The sequence below is a fragment of the Myxine glutinosa genome, chromosome 1 (genome assembly GCF_964187855.1).
Source record: "Myxine glutinosa chromosome 1, kmMyxGlut1.1, whole genome shotgun sequence".
NCBI classification, from domain to species: domain Eukaryota; kingdom Metazoa; phylum Chordata; class Myxini; order Myxiniformes; family Myxinidae; genus Myxine; species Myxine glutinosa.
Genome location: NC_136261.1, coordinates 148,308,223 through 148,329,640, shown reverse-complemented (window position 1 = coordinate 148,329,640; position 21,418 = coordinate 148,308,223). Strand labels below are relative to the sequence as shown.

General features: G+C 44.8%; 1 protein-coding gene across 3 annotated transcripts in view; it reads left to right on the top strand.

Moving 5' to 3' along the window:
• Positions 1-8,077: 8,077 nt before the first annotated feature.
• The window catches only part of LOC137429626 (zinc finger protein 143), a 101,052-nt gene continuing 87,711 nt past the window's right edge, over positions 8,078-21,418 (top strand). For 2 of the 3 annotated variants that reach the window (XM_078777965.1, XM_068119701.2), the window contains exons 1-3: positions 8,078-8,174; positions 15,445-15,581; positions 15,676-15,771. In XM_078777965.1, coding sequence (XP_078634091.1) covers positions 15,494-15,581; positions 15,676-15,771 — 184 coding nt within the window. In that variant the 5' untranslated portion in view covers positions 8,078-8,174; positions 15,445-15,493. The other variant, XM_078777962.1, reaches the window with a different exon arrangement.

The following is a 21,418-nucleotide window of genomic DNA, read 5'->3' as shown; positions in this document are numbered from 1 at the left end:
CATACTGAAAATGTCTCAAGCCAAACTTCTACATAACTTGTTTGAAGTTTTTAAATCTTGAGCATCTTTCATGCTTTTTTTTTTTTTTTTTTTTTTTTTTTTTTTGTTGTATACAAGATCGAGGCTCGTGAAAGAGCGAACATTAATCACACAGAAAGACAAACCGACACATAAAACATATAACATCGGGAGCGGTAGACAAGATGGGGAGAGAGGGGGAAGGACACAAACACAACATTTGAGAGCAGGGACCGAGAGACATGGAGACATCGAGAGATCTGAGAGAGGGCGAGGGCTTTGGGGGGGGGGGGGGGGCATGGGAAGGGGGCGGTGGGAGAGGTATAAAACATATGGACACTGCCAGGACTTCCAGGAAAGAAGTTGGAATTTCAAACAAGGTGGATCTGGGGTGAATTAGCGGGGGTAGAAAAGATCAAGGTTTTGGATGGGGGAAGATAAGAGATGGTGGTGAACAGCTGTTTTAAAGACCTGGAGGGAGGAGTGGGATTGAAGGGAGTGAGGGAGTTTGTTCCAGAGGCGGGAGAAAAGAGGAATGAAAGAGTGAAGGTGAGCAGAGAGCCGAGATTTCGGCAGTTTAACCATCAGAGGGTTGCTGGCAGATCTTGTGCGACCTGTAGGAATATTTGGGGGACAGAGCACAGAGAGAGCTGGGGGTGCAAGGCCGGAGAGGAGTCGGTAGAAGACAGAAAGACCACCTACCTGCCTGCGGTGAGTGAGTGAAAGGCCCTCAGAGATAGCTTCATCGCGGGAGATTCCAATAATTCTGAAAGCTTTGGTTTCAACAGCGTGAAGCCGAGCTAGGTGTGAGGCAGGAGCACCGGCCCATAGGGGAGAACAGTATTCCATTGAGCTGCGGATGAAAGCCTTGTATGTGGTGAGGAGCTCAGGTGTGCCGAGGAAGGACTTCGCACGACGGAGGATGCCCAGTCGGCGACTGGCTTTGGAGGCCAGCTTGGAAATGTGGTTTTCCCAAGAAAGATCATGGCAGATAGTGAGACCCAAAATCTTGAGCGACAGAACTTCTTGGAGAGGATTGTTGAGAAAGTAGATGGGAGGGTTGTCCAGTCGATCTTTTCGGAGAGACATAGTAAGAGTGTGAGATTTGTCAGGATTGAAAGACATGTTCCACTTGTTTGACCAGTCTGTGATTTTTTCCAGGTCTTCAGAGAGTGAGGAGGCAGCAGACTGCCGATCTGAGGGACGAGGAATGGAGCGGCAGAGAGTGGAGTCATCAGCAAAGAGATAGAGAGGATTTTCGAGAGAGTCAGAGAGATCATTGATGAAGACCAGAAAAAGCACGGGGCCCAGAACACTGCCTTGGGGAACTCCAGCCTGAACAGGAAGAGGAGATGAGAGAAACCCATTCAGGGCCACACGTTGACGACGACTAGAGAGGAAGTCCGCCAGCCATGCGTGGAGATTTCCATGGATACCAAAGGAGGAGAGTTTGGTGAGCAGAACGGGGTGCCAGACCGTGTCGAAGGCACATGATATGTCGAGGGAGACAGCTCTAATTTCCTGTTTGGCATTGAGGACCTCCATCCATTGTTGAGACAGCAGAAGCAGCATGTCCAGAGTAGAGTGACCTGGTCTGAAACCAAATTGGTGATCAGAGATCAAGCCATTGGAGAAGAGGAAAGATTTCATATCCGAAGCAATGATGGATTCCATGACTTTGCTGATAATTGGGAGAAGGCTGATTGGTCTGTAGTTGCTAGGATCTGTTTTTGCACCTTTTTTGTGCAAAGCGGTGATGTTGGCTGATTTCCAAGCAGATGGCAGTTGACCTTGAGCAAAAGAGAGGGTGAAGAGAACAGAGAGAGGGTGAGATAGAGCAGCAGAGCAGGATTTTAGGACCCGTGGGCTGATGCCGTCGGGTCCAGTTGCAGAATCAGAGTCGAGGGTTGACAGAAACTTTTCCACCTTGTCAGGAGGAAAGGACACGGAGTCCAGGAGCAGCAGGGTACGACTGGGTATGGTGGGTACAGAGAGGGATGGGTTTGGGACACAAGATTTAGAGGCAAACACAGAGTTGAGGCATTCAGCTTTTTCACATGCGGAGTCAGCTGTGCAGCCGTTTGAGGTAAGGGAGGGGATGGAGGGGGAACAAACACCAGAAACGGATTTGACCAGACGCCACCAGGATTTGGAAGAGGGAGACAGATAAGAGAGTTCGGTCTTGAGAACGGAGAGATATTGTTTCCTGGCTCTCCTGAGGGTGGACACACACTTGTTTCGGGCTTTGTGAAAGGAAATGAGATTTCCTTCCGTTGGATTTGCTTTCCAGGAGACGAAGGCAAGTTGTTTCTGGGCAACAGCCTCCACAAGATTCCGTGTACCATGGACGGGAGGAAGGGTATGACAACTGAAGACGAGATGGGATAAATCTGTGCATGAGAGAGAGCAATTTACTTTGGAAGAATTCCCAGGATGAGTTGATGTCAGAGGTGGTAGAGATGGGAGACCAGTCCAGATGATTGATGGCTGCTTGAAGACCGTGCCAGTTGGCCTGAGTGAAATGCCAGACTCGTCGACGCTGAGCAGGCTCCCTGAGGATGGTCAGAGAGATGTCCACTTTAACAAGGACATGATCAGATGATCCGATCGGAGCAGAAGAAGAGCAGCAGACATTTTCAGGGAAGTTAGTCATAACCAAGTCCAGAAGAGAAGATGTTCCGTTGACTGAGATCCGGGTCGGGAAATTGACAGATTGTGTCAGTCCCAGTGAGTCGCAGAAGTCCTTTGCTGAAGAGCCATGGCTGGTGAGAGAGGTACGCACACCCAGCCAACTGGCATGGTGACAATTGAAATCACCACATATGAGGAAGAGAGAGTTGGGATGAGTAGATAGAAGTTGGTCCATATCATCAGACAGCGAGATGTAGATGGAGTCATCACTGTTTGGTGGACGGTACAACACACATATGAACAAGAGGTGGGAGCGAAGGGGAAGCCGTAGCCAGAGGTATTCCTGGGGGTGAGGTGGAGAGAGTGCAGTGCAGGGCGAGTGAGGAAGAGAGTTTTTGATAAAGATAGCAACCCCGCCTCCAGGACGAGGCTCAGGTCTATCATACCGGAGGAGGGAGTAGCCCGGGAGAGATACTATGGAATCAGAGACATCATAAAGGAGGAAAGTTTCTGTTAAGCAGATCACGTCTGGTTTGACAGAAGCAACCTGTATGGAGAGATCAGTTAAGTTTGAACGAAGGCCCCGGATGTTTGAGGTCCATACCGTTAATGAAGAGGAAGGGGGAGCATCAGATACAGAACAGGGGGGAGGAGGGGTAGGGTAAGATGTGGAAGAGGTGGAAGAGATAGGGAGAGCTGTTGAAGGTGTGTCAGAGATTTCAGAATAGCTCGGAGAAAGGGAAGGATGGGGCGGACAAAAGGTTTGATGGTGATTGGGTGAGCCACAATGAGGTGTTATTTGAGGAGGGGGAAGAGCGAGGCAGAAGGTTGGGGGAGATGGAGGTGAGAGTTTGAAGGGGGAAGAAGCGGGGAGGACGCTTTGAGGAGGGGGAGTGAGAGGGGGGAAATTGAGAAGCAATGAGGGTGGGGAGATTTGAAGGGGAGGGGTGAGGGGGGAGTTTGGGAGGGAAGGGACAAGGGGAGGGATTTGAAAGGGATGGGATATGGGGGAGATTTGGAGGGGAGGGGTGAGGCAGGAGTCTAGGAGGGGAGGGGCGAGGGGGCGTCTTGGCGGGGAGGGGTGAGGGGGTAGTTTAGGAGGGAGGGGGCAAGGGGGGAGATTTGAAAGGGATGGGTGATGGGGAAGATTTGGAGGGGAGGGGTGATGGGGAAGATTTGGAGGGGAGGGGTGAGATTGGATTTTTGAAAGTGTACGATTTATGGGAAACGAACATTTATTGCAAAATGAGTTTCTTGTGACCTTCGAGTTAAAAATACGTTTAAGGAAATTGATTTTTGTGATTTGAATGGAAAACATGTGATTGTATTGATAGCTTTTTTTTCTTCTTGACTTTCCTTTGCTATTCAGCTATTTTTCCCTCTGTTTAATCAAGCAGCATTAAATTTATCTCAAATAACAAAGGCCCCCTTCCAGTTTAGAGCGAAGTTTATATCTTTCCATAATATTTTCAGAACAACCACGTGTTTGCGACAAATGGCTGTTTTCTTTCTTGAAATAATTGCAAAAGGCATCATGACACATCGTTACTCCAAATCAAACGGCCATTTGGTTTTTGCCTTTATCTAGATCTCTTCAACACAAATTGTAGACTGATGAATGTATCGCTAAATAGTGTACTAGTACCGTGAACAATCCTTGATCCCTTTTCTGCGTGCTGCACAATATGTGAAAGAGTGCAGCTGGCAGATGAGGTCATCCATTGTAAGGTCGTTGAGTGCAGAAAAGCTCAAAATAGCTATGAGAGATATGAGATGATGTCATGCTCCAGTCTTGCAGGACTACAGTGATGAACATGAGATGGTAGATGCAGAGAGCCGTTTCAAAGACTGAAGTAAAGGTAAGCAAAGAAATGGAGCTGAGCATGAACCTTGAGCTTGGGTGGCATGGCAAGGTGTAATTTGCTGGGAGAACCTTTTTGACACAAAAAGATGAGGCAAGTAAGGTAAAACTGGAAGAGGCAGTAGCGGACTGCTTGGGCTCCTAATCTGCGTGTGGTAACAGAAGCAGACCTTGAAACTGCCTCCTCGATCTTTTACTGATTTGAAGGATTTAGATACATACCACTGCCTCCAATGGATCAAAATGGGAATGAGACCAAAGTGGAAAGCCATCCTCAATGGAACTTCAGATCAAGGCCTAGTACTTGGTAATCTTACAAATGGCAAAAAAGTACTTTTACTGCAAATTCTATGCTGGTGACTGGCCTTTGAGACCACCTAAAAGAGGCTATGTGGAATTCTACACTGCTAAAAAGATATGGTGTGACCAAGATAGCTTGTGGAATCTGCAGGATTCTCAGGCTCTCCAAGAATCTCTGACTGCACCCATCATAAGGCCAAGAATCCCTCGAGAGTGCACAACCTGCCACCCCCTCCCACCCACCCCATCACAACCCTCCCTATCTCAGGAGAGTGACCATAAAGATAGATTGGGGGATTCAGAAACTGATTTTGTAAGGGTAGAAACTTGCCACCCTCTCGCTATTCACCTAACAACCCTTGTAACCTCATTGCATAATTTGTTGTCTCATCATTTGATAAGCTACCATGGTATATGTTTGTTTCGTTTTTTATAATGTAGTCTTTACATTACTGCTAAACAGTAGTTCAAGTTCAATATTTAACAAGTCAGAATTTTTTTTCATGAAAAAACATATGGATAGAATCACAAAAACAATCCCAAAACCCCCATCCTTCAGACAGGGAGGCTGCAGCCTCTTCCCCATCCTCACACCTTGAAAAAAAACAAAAAGAAAAGCTGATCCAACACTTGGATTATGTCTTTCAATCCGGACAAATCTCACACTCTCACTATCTCTCTTCAAACACTCGTTTGCCTGGCAAGCCCTATCTACTTTCTTAACAATCCCCTAGAGGAAGTTCAGACATTCAAGCTCCTGGGTCTCACTATCAACCATGATCTTTCTTTGTCCAACCACATTTCAAAGGCAGCCGCCGACTGGGCATCCTCCGTCGTACAGACCTTTGCACCTGAATTGAGATCCACCTACAAGGCTTACATCCATAGCTTGATTGAGTATAGCTCTCCCCTGTGAGCTGGCTCCTATCTCATCTTTCTCAGTTTGACCCTGTGGAAACCAAGACCTTCAAGATTATTGGCATCTCCCACGATGAACTCGAGTCTATGGGCCTATCACTTCCCCATCACAGACATGTCAGTGGTCTCTGTCTTCTACCACCTCCTTTCTGGTCTTGCACCCTCTGTGCTTTGTCCCTCTCCCCTCCTCCCAGGTTTCTTCAGTCTACAAACGGTCCACCATCAACCCCTTCTGGTAAAACTACCTAAGTTCTGGATCACTGCTTACCTCCACTCATGTTCCTCTTTTTTCCTGCCTGTGGAACCAACTTCCACATTCTCTACAATCTCATTCTTGCCTTCAGGTCTTCAAGACAGCTGTTCGCCTCCATCTCAGATTGTCTCCCAATCCAAAACTATTTAAAAATTTTTATCCTTGAGTGAAGGATTTGTTTATACCAGCTACCAGCGTGGGCAATAAGCCCTAGGAATATGTAACAGTAATTCGTAATAACAGATTACAGTAATACAATTACAATACCTCCTGAGAAAGCAAGTGCATCCATATGACGTCCACCCCTGTTATGGCACAAGATAATTTTTCTCCATCTGCGGTGTGAAAACCGATGCAAAATACCATGTGTTATGGTGCCAAATGCTTCCTGAATGCATTGTTTCAGTTCATCAACAGATGCCACGCCATGTTCTGCAACCTTAGCTTTACGTACCCCCACAGAACATTGTCACAAGTGGTCAGGTCAGGACTGTGCGGTGGCCACAGAAGTGGAGGCGAAGACCTGACAATCCAACGATTGGGAAAAAATGTTTTGAGGTAATTTCGTACCACACATGCATGATGCGCAGGTGCCCCAACCTGCTGGAAGTAAATCTCACTGGCTAGTTCAGGTGTGAGGTAATTCTCCAATATGTGCAGATATGACTGCTGGTTGACTGACATCAAAAAGGTAAATGGTGGGCAGATAACGCCACCCAAACCATAACATGTGGTGGATGGTTTTGCACTTCTTCAACATAATGTAGATTAGCATCACTCCAAAAGTAAACATTGGGTGGAGATGAACTGAGGTAAATAGCACACTCATCACTAAACATATATGACCTTTGACCTTGAAGGAATTGTACTGAAGTGCTGCAGTGCTGTCGAAGTCCGTCACAAGCTGTCAACCTGATTTCATGATCTGCACCTGACGATTCACAAATGACAGATGTTTATCTGGTTTCATGTGAGGTTCTTCTTTCATTGTGTGACGTAACGATGAATACGAAACACCCAACTCTGCAGAACGTTTCCGTAATGATTTTTTTTCGGGGATCTGAGGACGGATGTTTTAATGTTTTGAATTCCCAAATCACAAATGTTTGGTTGTCCGCTGTGTTTGGTGTCGAGTACATTTCCAGTCTGAAATTTTATTTTTTTCCCCAAAGATAAAGATTTCATTTTGATGGTGCTCGCTTTCCAAAACACCTGCACCTGTTTCATCGTCTTGTTTGTGTTTCTCCTCTCGTGGTACCACACCACTGCGACCAGCCTCTCTTCCACTGTAAATGGACGAGTGTCTGCCATCTTAGTTTGGTGTATTCTTTGTATTATCTGAAAAAAACAGTACGAATACATGGTACAAACAAATCTTGTATAAGCAGATAAAACCATGTCCTGGGACTTATGAATCGCCCTGTAGAACCTTTTAGGCACACACAACACAACAAGACATCTGGTTAGTCTTTTTGCAAAACACAGACTATACTTTCTTCAGCAAGTGATACACAAATTCGACCCACCCAGGGGGTGGCTACTCCTCGTGTATATATTAATTACATTAGACCCTTTAGAACCCCAAGACCACGAAGATCTCTAAAATTATTAAGATCCCTAAACCCCCAGAGCCTTTAGAACCCTAAGACCTTTTGTGACTCCTAAGAGAGTTTGTAACCCTAAGACCCTGTAGAGCCCTTAAACCCTTTAGAATCCCGAAGACTCTTAAAACACTTCTCTACCCTTTAGACCTTTACAAGTCTTCAGACCTTTGACCTTTACACATTTACAACCTGATAATTTAAACATTTTATTTGCAATCAACGACCCTTCATTTATTACATCTTCACATTTATTTGCCGTACAAAACAAGTCTTGACGAGGGTCTCTCTGTTGGCTCTTTCTTGTTGTTATTTATTATTATTCATATTATTACAGTTGAAACCGATTTATTGGTTAATGGAAAGCAATGATATTGTCATTTTAAATAAAATGAAGTCGCATTTTCACACACTCCATACACCCTCAAAAAAGTGAAACAACGTCACACCGAGGAGCGTTCGCTTCAAAAGTTGCTTTGGTGCGAATTTAAAAGCAGTGAAGAAGAAGATGAACAGGAGGAAGAAGAAGCTCAACGTACCGTGGTGCATGGCGGCGGCAGCAAAGACTGTAGGGAGAAAGTCGTCGGTCGAGGTATTTCCCAGTGTGCCTTCGAGCACTCGGGGTTGTCGGGAAAACCCAGGACGGACTCGCGGCCTTGAGTTACAGGCTCGATCTCGGCGCCATGGTTACGGGCCTAATGCGCGCCGTTTTGTGGCATTTTATTTTCCCGGCTCATCAGAGCAGCATTCGATTAGAAAGTCGGGCCGTGGTGGAGCTGAGGCTTCGAGCGGGCGGAATGGCAACGGCGGGTATCCTCGCTAGGCCCCGGGCCTCCGCAGGTCCTCCACCTGCACACCGCTTTTACCTCTTCAATCGCTCTGATTTGCACTACCTTTTCATTTTCCTTCCTTTATTTCACGTTTGAGTTATTTCTCTCAGTCTCGCTCTTTTCCTGTCGTGCTGGTGCATCTCCTTTTGTTTGTTGGAACTACAGGCCGTAGGCGCGGATAGATTGGTAGCACTAATACTAATAGCATGGAGATGGATGTGAGGTACGGAGGAAGCTCGGGGTCCACTGTACGGACTGTACGGTACATTTGTGTTGGTGTGTGCCGAGGGAGACGGTCTTCTTGATCGGGTGCACAAGACCCATGGCCTCGATCCGAGCGGAATCGCGACCTCGTGTTTATATAGCTCCCTCCACACTCACTTCCCGAGCCGTGCGTCGTGTGAGGCACGGCTCCAGTGAGAATGAAGCACGGTACCTGCCGTGCACGAACGAGTGACGGACTTGATGGTGACAAACAAAGCTCGACTCGCATTGGGCTTGTTCGTGTTCCGGTGAAGGCCTCGTTCTGTCTATTTATTACATCCGCAGCGAAGGTTGGCGGGGGTTATGTTTTCACCCCTGTCTGTCTGCGTGTTTGTCTTTGTGAGCAGTATGTCTGAAAAAGTTGTGCATGGATTCGGACGAAACTTGGTGGAGGTTGAGTGTGTGACGAGAACGAATCGATCAGATTCTGCATCCGGATGGAGTTGTATTTTTTTTAAAGTAATTCTTCACCATTGAATAATAGGGCCAAACGCTATATATATATATATCTCTCTCTATAATTATATATATCATGATATTTTTAAAAGATTAAGATGTGCATGGATTATGACAACTTTGTGGACAAGTTGGTTAGGTGACGAGAACAAACCGATTCGATTTTGGTTAAGGTCCGGATCCAGATCTGGTGTATCAGTGGCAAACAAAACGTAAACTGTTCAGCCTGGTGGAGGTATGTGCTCCACCGAGTGTCGTTCTAGTTTATTGTTGTGGTGCGTATAGTATTTCTGATATTTTAACCATTCAAAACTTATCTGGAACATTTATAACTAACTCGCGATGACTCCCGATGATGACAAACTCGATGTCGAGAACAAAAAAACAAAACCTAATGGACAATATGACACACCATCGCCTGTCAAAATAGCACACCGTGGCCTGTCAAAATAGCACACCGTGGCCTGTCAAAATAGCACACCGTGGCCTGTCAAAATAGCACACTGTGCCCTGTCAAAATAGCACACTGTGCCCTGTCAAAATAGCACACTGTGCCCTGTCAAAATAGCACACTGTGCCCTGTCAAAATAGCACACTGTGCCCTGTCAAAATAGCACACTGTGCCCTGTCAAAATAGCACACCGTGGCCTGTCAAAATAGCACACCGTGCCCTGTCAAAATAGCACACCGTGGCCTGTCAAAATAGCACACCGTGGCCTGTCAAAATAGCACACCGTGGCCTGTCAAAATAGCACACCGTGGCCTGTCAAAATAGCACACCGTGGCCTGTCAAAATAGCACACCGTGGCCTGTCAAAATAGCACACCGTGGCCTGTCAAAATAGCACACCGTGGCCTGTCAAAATAGCACACTGTGGCCTGTCAAAATAGCACACCGTGGCCTGTCAAAATAGCACACCGTGGCCTGTCAAAATAGCACACCGTGGCCTGTCAAAATAGCACACCGTGGCCTGTCAAAATAGCACACCGTGGCCTGTCAAAATAGCACACCGTGGCCTGTCAAAATAGCACACCGTGGCCTGTCAAAATAGCACACCGTGGCCTGTCAAAATAGCACACCGTGGCCTGTCAAAATAGCACACCGTGGCCTGTCAAAATAGCACACCGTGGCCTGTCAAAATAGCACACCGTGGCCTGTCAAAATAGCACACCGTGGCCTGTCAAAATAGCACACCGTGGCCTGTCAAAATAGCACACCGTGGCCTGTCAAAATAGCACACCGTGGCCTGTCAAAATAGCACACCGTGGCCTGTCAAAATAGCACACCGTGGCCTGTCAAAATAGCACACCGTGGCCTGTCAAAATAGCACACCGTGGCCTGTCAAAATAGCACACCGTGGCCTGTCAAAATAGCACACTGTGGCCTGTCAAAATAGCACACCGTGGCCTGTCAAAATAGCACACCGTGGCCTGTCAAAATAGCACACCGTGGCCTGTCAAAATAGCACACCGTGGCCTGTCAAAATAGCACACCGTGGCCTGTCAAAATAGCACACCGTGGCCTGTCAAAATAGCACACCGTGGCCTGTCAAAATAGCACACCGTGGCCTGTCAAAATAGCACACCGTGGCCTGTCAAAATAGCACACCGTGGCCTGTCAAAATAGCACACCGTGGCCTGTCAAAATAGCACACCGTGGCCTGTCAAAATAGCACACCGTGGCCTGTCAAAATAGCACACCGTGGCCTGTCAAAATAGCACACCGTGGCCTGTCAAAATAGCACACCGTGGCCTGTCAAAATAGCACACCGTGGCCTGTCAAAATAGCACACCGTGGCCTGTCAAAATAGCACACCGTGGCCTGTCAAAATAGCACACCGTGCCCTGTCAAAATAGCACACCGTGGCCTGTCAAAATAGCACACCGTGCCCTGTCAAAATAGCGCACTGTGACCTGTCAAAATAGCGCACCGTGCCCTGTCAAAATAGCGCACTGTGCCCTGTCAAAATAGCGCACTGTGCCCTGTCAAAATAGCACACTGTGACCTGTCAAAATAGCGCACCGTGCCCTGTCAAAATAGCACACCGTGCCCTGTCAAAATAGCACACTGTGACCTGTCAAAATAGCACACCGTGCCCTGTCAAAATAGCACACCGTGCCCTGTCAAAATAGCACACTGTGCCCTGTCAAAATAGCACACCGTGCCCTGTCAAAATAGCACACTGTGCCCTGTCAAAATAGCACACTGTGACCTGTCAAAATAGCACACCGTGCCCTGTCAAAATAGCACACCGTGCCCTGTCAAAATAGCGCACTGTGACCTGTCAAAATAGCACACCGTGCCCTGTCAAAATAGCGCACTGTGCCCTGTCAAAATAGCGCACCGTGCCCTGTCAAAATAGCGCACTGTGACCTGTCAAAATAGCGCACCGTGCCCTGTCAAAATAGCGCACTGTGCCCTGTCAAAATAGCACACTGTGCCCTGTCAAAATAGCACACTGTGGCCTGTCAAAATAGCACACCGTGCCCTGTCAAAATAGCACACCGTGCCCTGTCAAAATAGCGCACCGTGCCCTGTCAAAATAGCACACTGTGCCCTGTCAAAATAGCACACTGTGCCCTGTCAAAATAGCACACTGTGGCCTGTCAAAATAGCACACTGTGCCCTGTCAAAATAGCACACCGTGCCCTGTCAAAATAGCACACCGTGCCCTGTCAAAATAGCACACCGTGCCCTGTCAAAATAGCACACCGTGCCCTGTCAAAATAGCACACAGTGCCCTGTCAAAATAGCACACCGTGCCCTGTCAAAATAGCACACCGTGCCCTGTCAAAATAGCACACCGTGCCCTGTCAAAATAGCACACCGTGCCCTGTCAAAATAGCACACCGTGCCCTGTCAAAATAGCACACCGTGCCCTGTCAAAATAGCACAGCGTGCCCTGTCAAAATAGCACACTGTGCCCTGTCAAAATAGCACACTGTGCCCTGTCAAAATAGCACACCGTGCCCTGTCAAAATAGCGCACTGTGCCCTGTCAAAATAGCACACTGTGCCCTGTCAAAATAGCACACTGTGCCCTGTCAAAATAGCACACTGTGCCCTGTCAAAATAGCACACTGTGGCCTGTCAAAATAGCACACTGTGCCCTGTCAAAATAGCACACCGTGCCCTGTCAAAATAGCACACCGTGCCCTGTCAAAATAGCACACCGTGCCCTGTCAAAATAGCACACTGTGCCCTGTCAAAATAGCACACTGTGCCCTGTCAAAATAGCACACCGTGCCCTGTCAAAATAGCACACTGTGCCCTGTCAAAATAGCACACCGTGCCCTGTCAAAATAGCACACCGTGCCCTGTCAAAATAGCACAGCGTGCTCTGTCAAAATAGCACACTGTGCCCTGTCAAAATAGCACACTGTGCCCTGTCAAAATAGCACACTGTGCCCTGTCAAAATAGCACACCGTGCCCTGTCAAAATAGCGCACTGTGCCCTGTCAAAATAGCGCACTGTGCCCTGTCAAAATAGCGCACTGTGCCCTGTCAAAATAGCACACTGTGCCCTTTCAAAATAGCACACTGTGGCCTGTCAAAATAGCACACTGTGCCCTGTCAAAATAGCACACCGTGCCCTGTCAAAATAGCACACCGTGCCCTGTCAAAATAGCACACCGTGCCCTTTCAAAATAGCACACCGTGCCCTGTCAAAATAGCACACCGTGCCCTGTCAAAATAGCACACCGTGCCCTGTCAAAATAGCACACCGTGCCCTGTCAAAATAGCACACCGTGCCCTGTCAAAATAGCACACCGTGCCCTGTCAAAATAGCACACCGTGCCCTGTCAAAATAGCACACCGTGCCCTGTCAAAATAGCACACCGTGCCCTGTCAAAATAGCACACCGTGCCCTGTCAAAATAGCACACCGTGCCCTGTCAAAATAGCACACTGTGCCCTGTCAAAATAGCACACCGTGCCCTGTCAAAATAGCACACCGTGCCCTGTCAAAATAGCACACTGTGCCCTGTCAAAATAGCACACCATCGCCTGTCAAAATAGCACACTGTGGCCTGTCAAGATGTGGCCTGTCAAAATGTGGCCTGTCAAAATAGCACACCATCGCCTGTCAAAATAGCACACTGTGGCCTGTCAAAATGTGGCCTGTCAAAATAGCACACCATCGCCTGTCAAAATGTGGCCTGGCAAAATAGCACACCATCGCCTGTCAAAATAACACACTGTAGCCTGTCAAAATGTGGCCTGTCAAAATGTGGCCTGTCAAAATAACACACTGTAGCCTGTCAAAATGTGGCCTGTCAAAATGTGGCCTGTCAAAATAACACACTGTGGCCTGTCAAAATGTGGCCTGTCAAAATAGCACACCATCGCCTGTCAAAATGTGGCCTGGCAAAATAGCACACCATCGCCTGTCAAAATAGCACACTGTGGCCTGTCAAGATGTGGCCTGTCAAAATGTGGCCTGTCAAAATAGCACACCATCGCCTGTCAAAATAGCACACTGTGGCCTGTCAAGATGTGGCCTGTCAAAATGTGGCCTGTCAAAATAGCACACCATCGCCTGTCAAAATAGCACACTGTGTCCTGTCAAAATGTGGCCTGTCAAAATGTGGCCTGTCAAAATAACACACTGTAGCCTGTCAAAATGTGGCCTGTCAAAATGTGGCCTGTCAAAATAGCACACCATCGCCTGTCAAAATGTGGCCTGGCAAAATAGCACACCATCGCCTGTCAAAATAGCACACTGTGGCCTGTCAAGATGTGGCCTGTCAAAATAGCACACCATCGCCTGTCAAAATAGCACACTGTGGCCTGTCAAGATGTGGCCTGTCAAAATGTGGCCTGTCAAAATAGCACACTGTGGCCTGTCAAAATGTGGCCTGTCAAAATAGCACACCATCGCCTGTCAAGATAGCACACCGTGGCCTGTCAAGATAGCACACCGTCGCCTGTCAAGGTAGCACACCGTCGCCTGTCAAGATAGCACACCGTGGCCTGTCAAAATAGCACACCGTGGCCTGTCAAAATAGCACACCGTGGCCTGTCAAAATAGCACACCGTGCCCTGTCAAAATAGCACACCGTGCCCTGTCAAAATAGCACACCGTGCCCTGTCAAAATAGCACACTGTGGCCTGTCAAAATAGCACACCGTGGCCTGTCAAAATAGCACACCGTGCCCTGTCAAAATAGCACACCGTGCCCTGTCAAAATAGCACACCGTGCCCTGTCAAAATAGCACACCGTGCCCTGTCAAAATAGCACACCGTGGCCTGTCAAAATAGCACACCGTGGCCTGTCAAAATAGCACACCGTGGCCTGTCAAAATAGCACACCGTGGCCTGTCAAAATAGCACACCGTGGCCTGTCAAAATAGCACACCGTGGCCTGTCAAAATAGCACACCGTGGCCTGTCAAAATAGCACACTGTGCCCTGTCAAAATAGCACACTGTGGCCTGTCAAAATAGCACACCGTGGCCTGTCAAAATAGCACACTGTGGCCTGTCAATGTGGCCTGTCAAAATGTGGCCTCTCAAAATGTGGCCTCAAAATGTGGCCTGTCAAAATGTGGCCTGTCAAAATGTGGCCTGTCAAAATAGCACACTGTGGCCTGTCAATGTGGCCTCTCAAAATGTGGCCTCAAAATGTGGCCTCAAAATGTGGCCTGTCAAAATGTGGCCTGTCAAAATGGCACACTGTGGCCTGTCAAAATAGCACACTGTGGCCTGTCAAAATGTGGCCTGTCAAAATAGCACACCATCGCCTGTCAAAATAGCACACCGTGGCCTGTCAAAGTTGATGGCCAAACTCATGTTAAAGCAAAGCCGTCTTGTAGATTGGTTTTAAGCTTTCAACTCGGCAATTGCATTTGATATTCTGCTTTGACGTTTTATTATTATTATTATTATTATTATTATTATTATTTTTATCAACCCTCATTGCTTGAGCAAGGTACTGGAGCTTAATGTGCAAAGAAACCTGCTGAGACTTGAGCGGCTTGTTGATATCAGCTGTGGGGGAATGATTGTGGCCCAACTCTTTCTGCAATTTCCTGGTCAGTCTTGATGTTTGCCTGAGAGTGGCAGGAATTATGGTATTTGTTGAGGATGCCAATGATACCTCACCTACCTTTCATGGATGACGAGGAGGGATCTTTAACTAATGTCCGCCAATGCCTAGTGCCTGCAGACTGGGCCTCTGGCCTGATTGTCCTTCCAATGGACGATGCACATGTTACACCAATGCATTGCTTTAGCCATTAGAATGCATGGTGGTGATTTTTAAAGCAGACTATAACTTGGCAATCAGTGTTGTGATTTGCTGTGTGTTGATCAGGTGATTTCATCTGGGAAAAGGTTCCTCGGGGGAGTCGTTGCGATCGATTATGGACGAAGAAGGGAGCCCCGATGTGGGAAATGGACAGAAGATGTTAGACGATTCGGTGCTGAGTTCTAGTGAGCAAGAAGTGATCGGTAAGTGTCTAACTGAGTATTTGACTTTGAAATGAAACTTCTTAACTCTGCACAATGAGGTCAAATCGGTGTATTTTATAATCTTTCATTGTAGGGTTGTTGCTTGCACAGTCAAACCAGGAAGTGGAGGTTGACAGTACGCATCTGAAGCCAACGGAAATTAGGCAGATAGCTGTTGGTGGAAGTGAAGGTATGATCTTTTCCTGTTTATCTGTTTCGTTATTTAATTGCTTGTTGACTTGCTGATATCATTTGGATGTACTGGACCTCTACCAATTGTTATTTCTGCTTTTGTGCATCGTTATTGATCAATAGGTTATATAAAATAACCAGATTTCTTTACTTTGATTCCCACTGATGCCACAAAAATATCAACCAGGGTTGTTTTTCAGGCAGTTTCGTTTGATCTAACCGTGCGTACCCATTGCTTTGCTGACAGGTTTGATCCCAAGACAGCATGGTGCATTTCACAAAGATACTGCATGTCTATCTTGGATTCTCTGAGGATGTAAAATGAAGTGAACACACACAAAAAATATATTTCATAACACGTAACTGTAACTGTTGCTGTTGCTGTGGTTGTTGTTGTTGTTGTTGTTGTTTGTGTGCTCCCTCTGTGTCCGTCACGCTTTATTAGTCCCCTACCGGTGTGCACCGGAGGGGACTATAGGTTTGCACTCCGTCTGTCAGTCCGTCAGTCCGTCACGCAAAGAACAGTTTTCCGGACCTTTTTTTCCAAACTCTTAACGCTAATGATTTCAAACTTGGCACATCGTTTCCTCATGATAAGTTACAGATCAAGTTCGAACTTCACAACGTTCTGACCATTTTTGACAAAGTTATGGCACTTTGAACTTTTGTAATTTCTCCAACAGTTTTCCAGATGACAGACTGCCGGTAGGGACATGTATTGCAGCGCAATACTCAGAATGCTTGTTAGTCCCCCTACCGGTGTACACCGGAGGGGACTATAGGTTTGCAGTCCATCAGTCCGTCAGTCTGTCAGTCCGTCAGTCCGTCACGCAAAGAACAGTTTTCCAGACTTTTTTTCTAAACGCTTAATGCTAATGATTTCAAACTTGGCACATCGTTTCCTCATGATAAGCTACAGATTAAGTTCGAACTTCACGACGTTTCGATCATTTTTGACAAAGTTATGGCACTTTGAACTTTGGGAATTCTGATAATTCTGATGATCCTTAACTCAGTGCCATTTTAAGTTTTAATTTCCTTTAAAAAAAAATTTCTCTGCAATAATAGGACCGATTGAGATCAAATTTTCACGATAGGAGGGACTCGGTGTGGATAATATTTTAATGGTAATTATGACGTCACAGGTGACGTGGTTCGGACGCCATATTGTTTTTCGTGAAAACACGGAAACCCATTTTTCTCTGCAACGGCTGAACAGATCGAGGCCAAACTTTGCAGGCATAATCGCATACCCATGACAAACAAAAAAGTCAGCGAGCATGACGTCATGCGTCACATGGTTTCAGAGTTATGACGTTTTTAAGCATGAACCTTTAAAACCGAGCCCCTCCCTCATTTTTGATCCAATCGAGGGGAAACTTCACAGATCTGTTCCGCATGTCGGTCTACTAAAATGTCCTTTTGGAATTTGCGATAGCTCACGTGGTTTGGCAGATATCGTTAATTAAACGAAAGTATTTAAAAAATGGATATCTCTTGAATCGCTTTATTGATCGACGTGAACCTTCATACTATAGTAGAAGTCATGAAGAGTAACAAGTGTGCAAAATTTCAAGATGATTGGATGTACGGTCTGGAAGCTAGAAGTTGTTATTGCGTGAAGAGGCGTCAAGTGTGCGGATTTAATTATTTATCACATGTACAGACTGAAAGCATCGTTGGACATGACCTGTCGCGGTCATTTTAACCTCAAATAAAATTCTAATTTAAGATTTGTCAATAGCTGAGGTATATTAATAAACGAATAAAACAGATTTGGTCAAATTCTGACTTTTTTAACTCGATCGCATTTGACAGAGTTGTGACAAGCTGAGGAAGAAGAAACCTCGCATTGGCTTCTCCAATGTGCCATAAAAAAATGGATATCTCTTGAATCGCGAGTACCTCAGACCGTGAGTTGGTAATAATTTATATAATTCACACAGTGCAATACGTGCAGGCCGCTCCACGGAGCGACCTTGCGGGCTTATCAACCAGGCGAGGCGTGACACACGTGTCTCAGCATACCTCAGATCAAGTTTGAAAACCAGCATCAACCGTGCATAAATTTGCATATTCGATCATTTTTGACAAAGTTATGGCACTTTGAACTTTGGTAGGGGACATGTATTGCAGCGCAATACTCAGAATGCTTGTTTTTCAAGATATTCAGCTCACAAGGTTCAGACATACATGGCATCAGACATACATGGTGGCGGCCATCTTGGATTTTGAAGTGGCGACCCAATTTTCAATAGGGTTCTTCCTTATGCCTAGATACATGCAAACACGAGATTAGAAGTTGGTACTTCGCTTATTTTTCAAGATATTCTGCTCCCAAGGTTCAGACATATATATATATATATATGGTGGCGGCCATCTTGGATTTTGATGTGGCGACCCAATTTTCAATAGCGTTCTTCCTTATGCCTAGATACACCCACACCAGATTCGAAGTTGGTACGTCGCTTATTAGTCCCCTACTAGTGTACACCGGAGGGGACTCTAGATTTGCACGCCGTCCCTCCGTCCGTCAGTCTGTCTGTCAGTCTGTCAGTCCGTCAGTCCGTCACGCAAAGAACAGTTTGCCGGACTTTTTTTCTAAACGCTTAATGCTAATGATTTCAAACTTGGCACATCGTTTCCTCATGATAAGTTACAGATCAAGTTCGAACTTCACGACGTTTCGATCAGTTTTGACAAAGTTATGGCACTTTGAACTTTGGGAATTCTGATAATTCTGATGATCCTTAACTCAGTGCCATTTTCAGTTTTAATTTCCTTTAAAAAAAATTTTCTCTGCAATAATAGGACCGATTGAAATCAAATTTTCACCATAGGAGGGACTCGGTCTGTAGAATATTTTAATGGTAATTATGGCGTCACGTGGTTCGGGCGCCATATTGTTTTTAGTGAAAACACGAAAACCCCTTTTTCTCTGCAACGGCTGAACAGATCGAGGCCAAACTTTACAGGCAGGATCGCATACCCATGACGAACAAAAAAGTCAGCGAGCATGACGTCATGCGTCACATGGTTTCAGAGTTATGACGTTTTTAAGCATGAACCTTTAAAACCGAGCCCCTCCCTCATTTCTGATCCAATCGAGGGGAAACTTCACAAATCTGTTCCGCATGTCAGTCTACTAAAATGTCCTTTTGGAATTTGCGATAGCTCACGTGGTTTGGCAGATATCGTTAATTAAACGAAAATGTTTAAAAAATGGATATCTCTTGAATCGCTTTATTGATCGACGTGAAACTTCATACTATAGTAGAAGTCATGAAGAGTAACAAGTTTGCAAATTTTCAAGATGATTGGATGTACGGTCTGGAAGCTAGAAGTTGTTATTGCATGAAGAAGAAGAGGCTTCAAGTGTGCGGATTTAATTATTTATCACATGTACAGACTGAAAGCATCGTTGGACACGACCTGTCGCGGTCATTTTAACCTCAAATAAAATTCTAATTTAAGATTTGTCAATAGCTGAGGTATATTAACAAACGAATAAAACAGATTTGGTCAAATTCTGACTTTTTTTAACTCGATCGCATTTGACAGAGTTGTGACAAGCTGAGGAAGAAGAAACCTCGCATTGGCTTCTCCAATGTGCCATAAAAAAATGGATATCTCTTGAATCGCTAGTACTTCAGACCGTGAGTTGGTAATAATTTATATAATTCACACAGTGCAATACGTGCAGGCCGCTCCATGGAGCGACCTTGCAGGCTTATCAACGAGGCGAGGCGTGACACGTGTCTCGGCATACCTCAGATCGAGTTTGAAAACCAGCATCAACCGTGCATAAATTTGCATATTCGATCATTTTGAACAAAGTTATGGCACTTTGAACTTTGGTAGAAGACATGCATTGCAGCGCAATACTCAGAATGCTTGTTTTAAAAGGTTCCTGCTGTTTTCTAAAAATAATAAATTTTGCCATTGGAACCGCTGCATTAACCTCCAAATCCCTCTTCTTCCTCTCCCCTCAAGGAAAGATGGTGTTTTAAACGGGAATTTTTATCATTAAACGGACACAATTATTTCTTTAGTTTCAAGTAAATGGATTGTTAGCTTTCTAACCAAGTAAATGGATTGTTAGCTTTCTAACCAAGTAAATGGATTATTAGCTTTCCAACCAAGTAAATGGATTATTAGCTTTCTATCCAAGTAAATGGATTATTAACTTTCTAACCAAGTAAATGGATTATTAACTTTCTAACCAAGTAAATGGATTGTTAGCTTTCTAACCAAGTAAATGGATTGTTAGCTTTCTAACCAAGCAAATGGATTGTTAGCTTTCTAACCAAGTAAATGGATTATTAGCTTTCCAAACAAGTAAATGGATTATTAGCTTTCTAACCAAGTAAATGGATTATTAACTTTCTAACCAAGTAAATGGATTGTTAGATTTCTAACCAAGTAAATGGATTGTTAGCTTTCTAACCAAGTAAATGGATTATTAGCTTTCCAACCAAGTAAATGGATTATTAGCTTTCTAACCAAGTAAATTAATTATTAGCTTTCCAACCAAGTAAATGGATTATTAACTTTCTAACCAAGTAAATGGATTGTTAGCTTTCTAACCAAGTAAATGGATTGTTAGCTTTCCAACCAAGTAAATGGATTGTTAGCTTTCTAACCAAGTAAATGGATTGTTAGCTTTCTAACCAAGTAAATGGATTATTAGCTTTCCAACCAAGTAAATGGATTGTTAGCTTTCTAACCAAGTAAATGGATTGTTAGCTTTCTAACCAAGTAAATGGATTGTTAGCTTTCTAACCAAGTAAATGGATTGTTAGCTTTCCAACCAAGTAAATGGATTGTTAGCTTTCTAACCAAGTAAATGGATTATTAGCTTTCTAACCAAGTAAATGGATTATTAGCTTTCTAACCAAGTAAATGGATTGTTAGCTTTCTAACCAAGTAAATGGATTATTAGCTTTCCAACCAAGTAAATGGATTGTTAGCTTTCTAACCAAGTAAATGGATTGTTAGCTTTCTAACCAAGTAAATGGATTATTAGCTTTCCAACCAAGTAAATGGATTGTTAGCTTTCTAACCAAGTAAATGGATTGTTAGCTTTCTAACCAAGTAAATGGATTATTAGCTTTCCAACCAAGTAAATGGATTGTTAGCTTTCTAACCAAGTAAATGGATTGTTAGCTTTCTAACCAAGTAAATGGATTGTTAGCTTTCTAACCAAGTAAATGGATTATTAACTTTCCAACCAAGTAAATGGATTGTTAGCTTTCTAACCAAGTAAATGGATCATGAGCTTTCTAACCAAGTAAATGGATTATTAGCTTTCTCACCAAGTAAATGGATTGTTAGCTTTCTAACCAAGTAAATGTATTATTAACTTTCTAACCAAGTAAATGGATTATTAGCTTTCTAACCAAGTAAATGGATTATTAGCTTTCTAACCAAGTAAATGGATTTTTAGCTTTCTCACCAAGTAAATGGATTATTAGCTTTCTAACCAAGTAAATGGATTGTTAGATTTCTAACCAAGTAAATGGATTGTTAGCTCTCTCACCAAGTAAATGGATTATTAGCTTTCCAACCAAGTAAATGGATTATTAACTTTCTAACCAAGTAAATGGATTATTAGCTTTCTAACCAAGTAAATGGATTGTTAGATT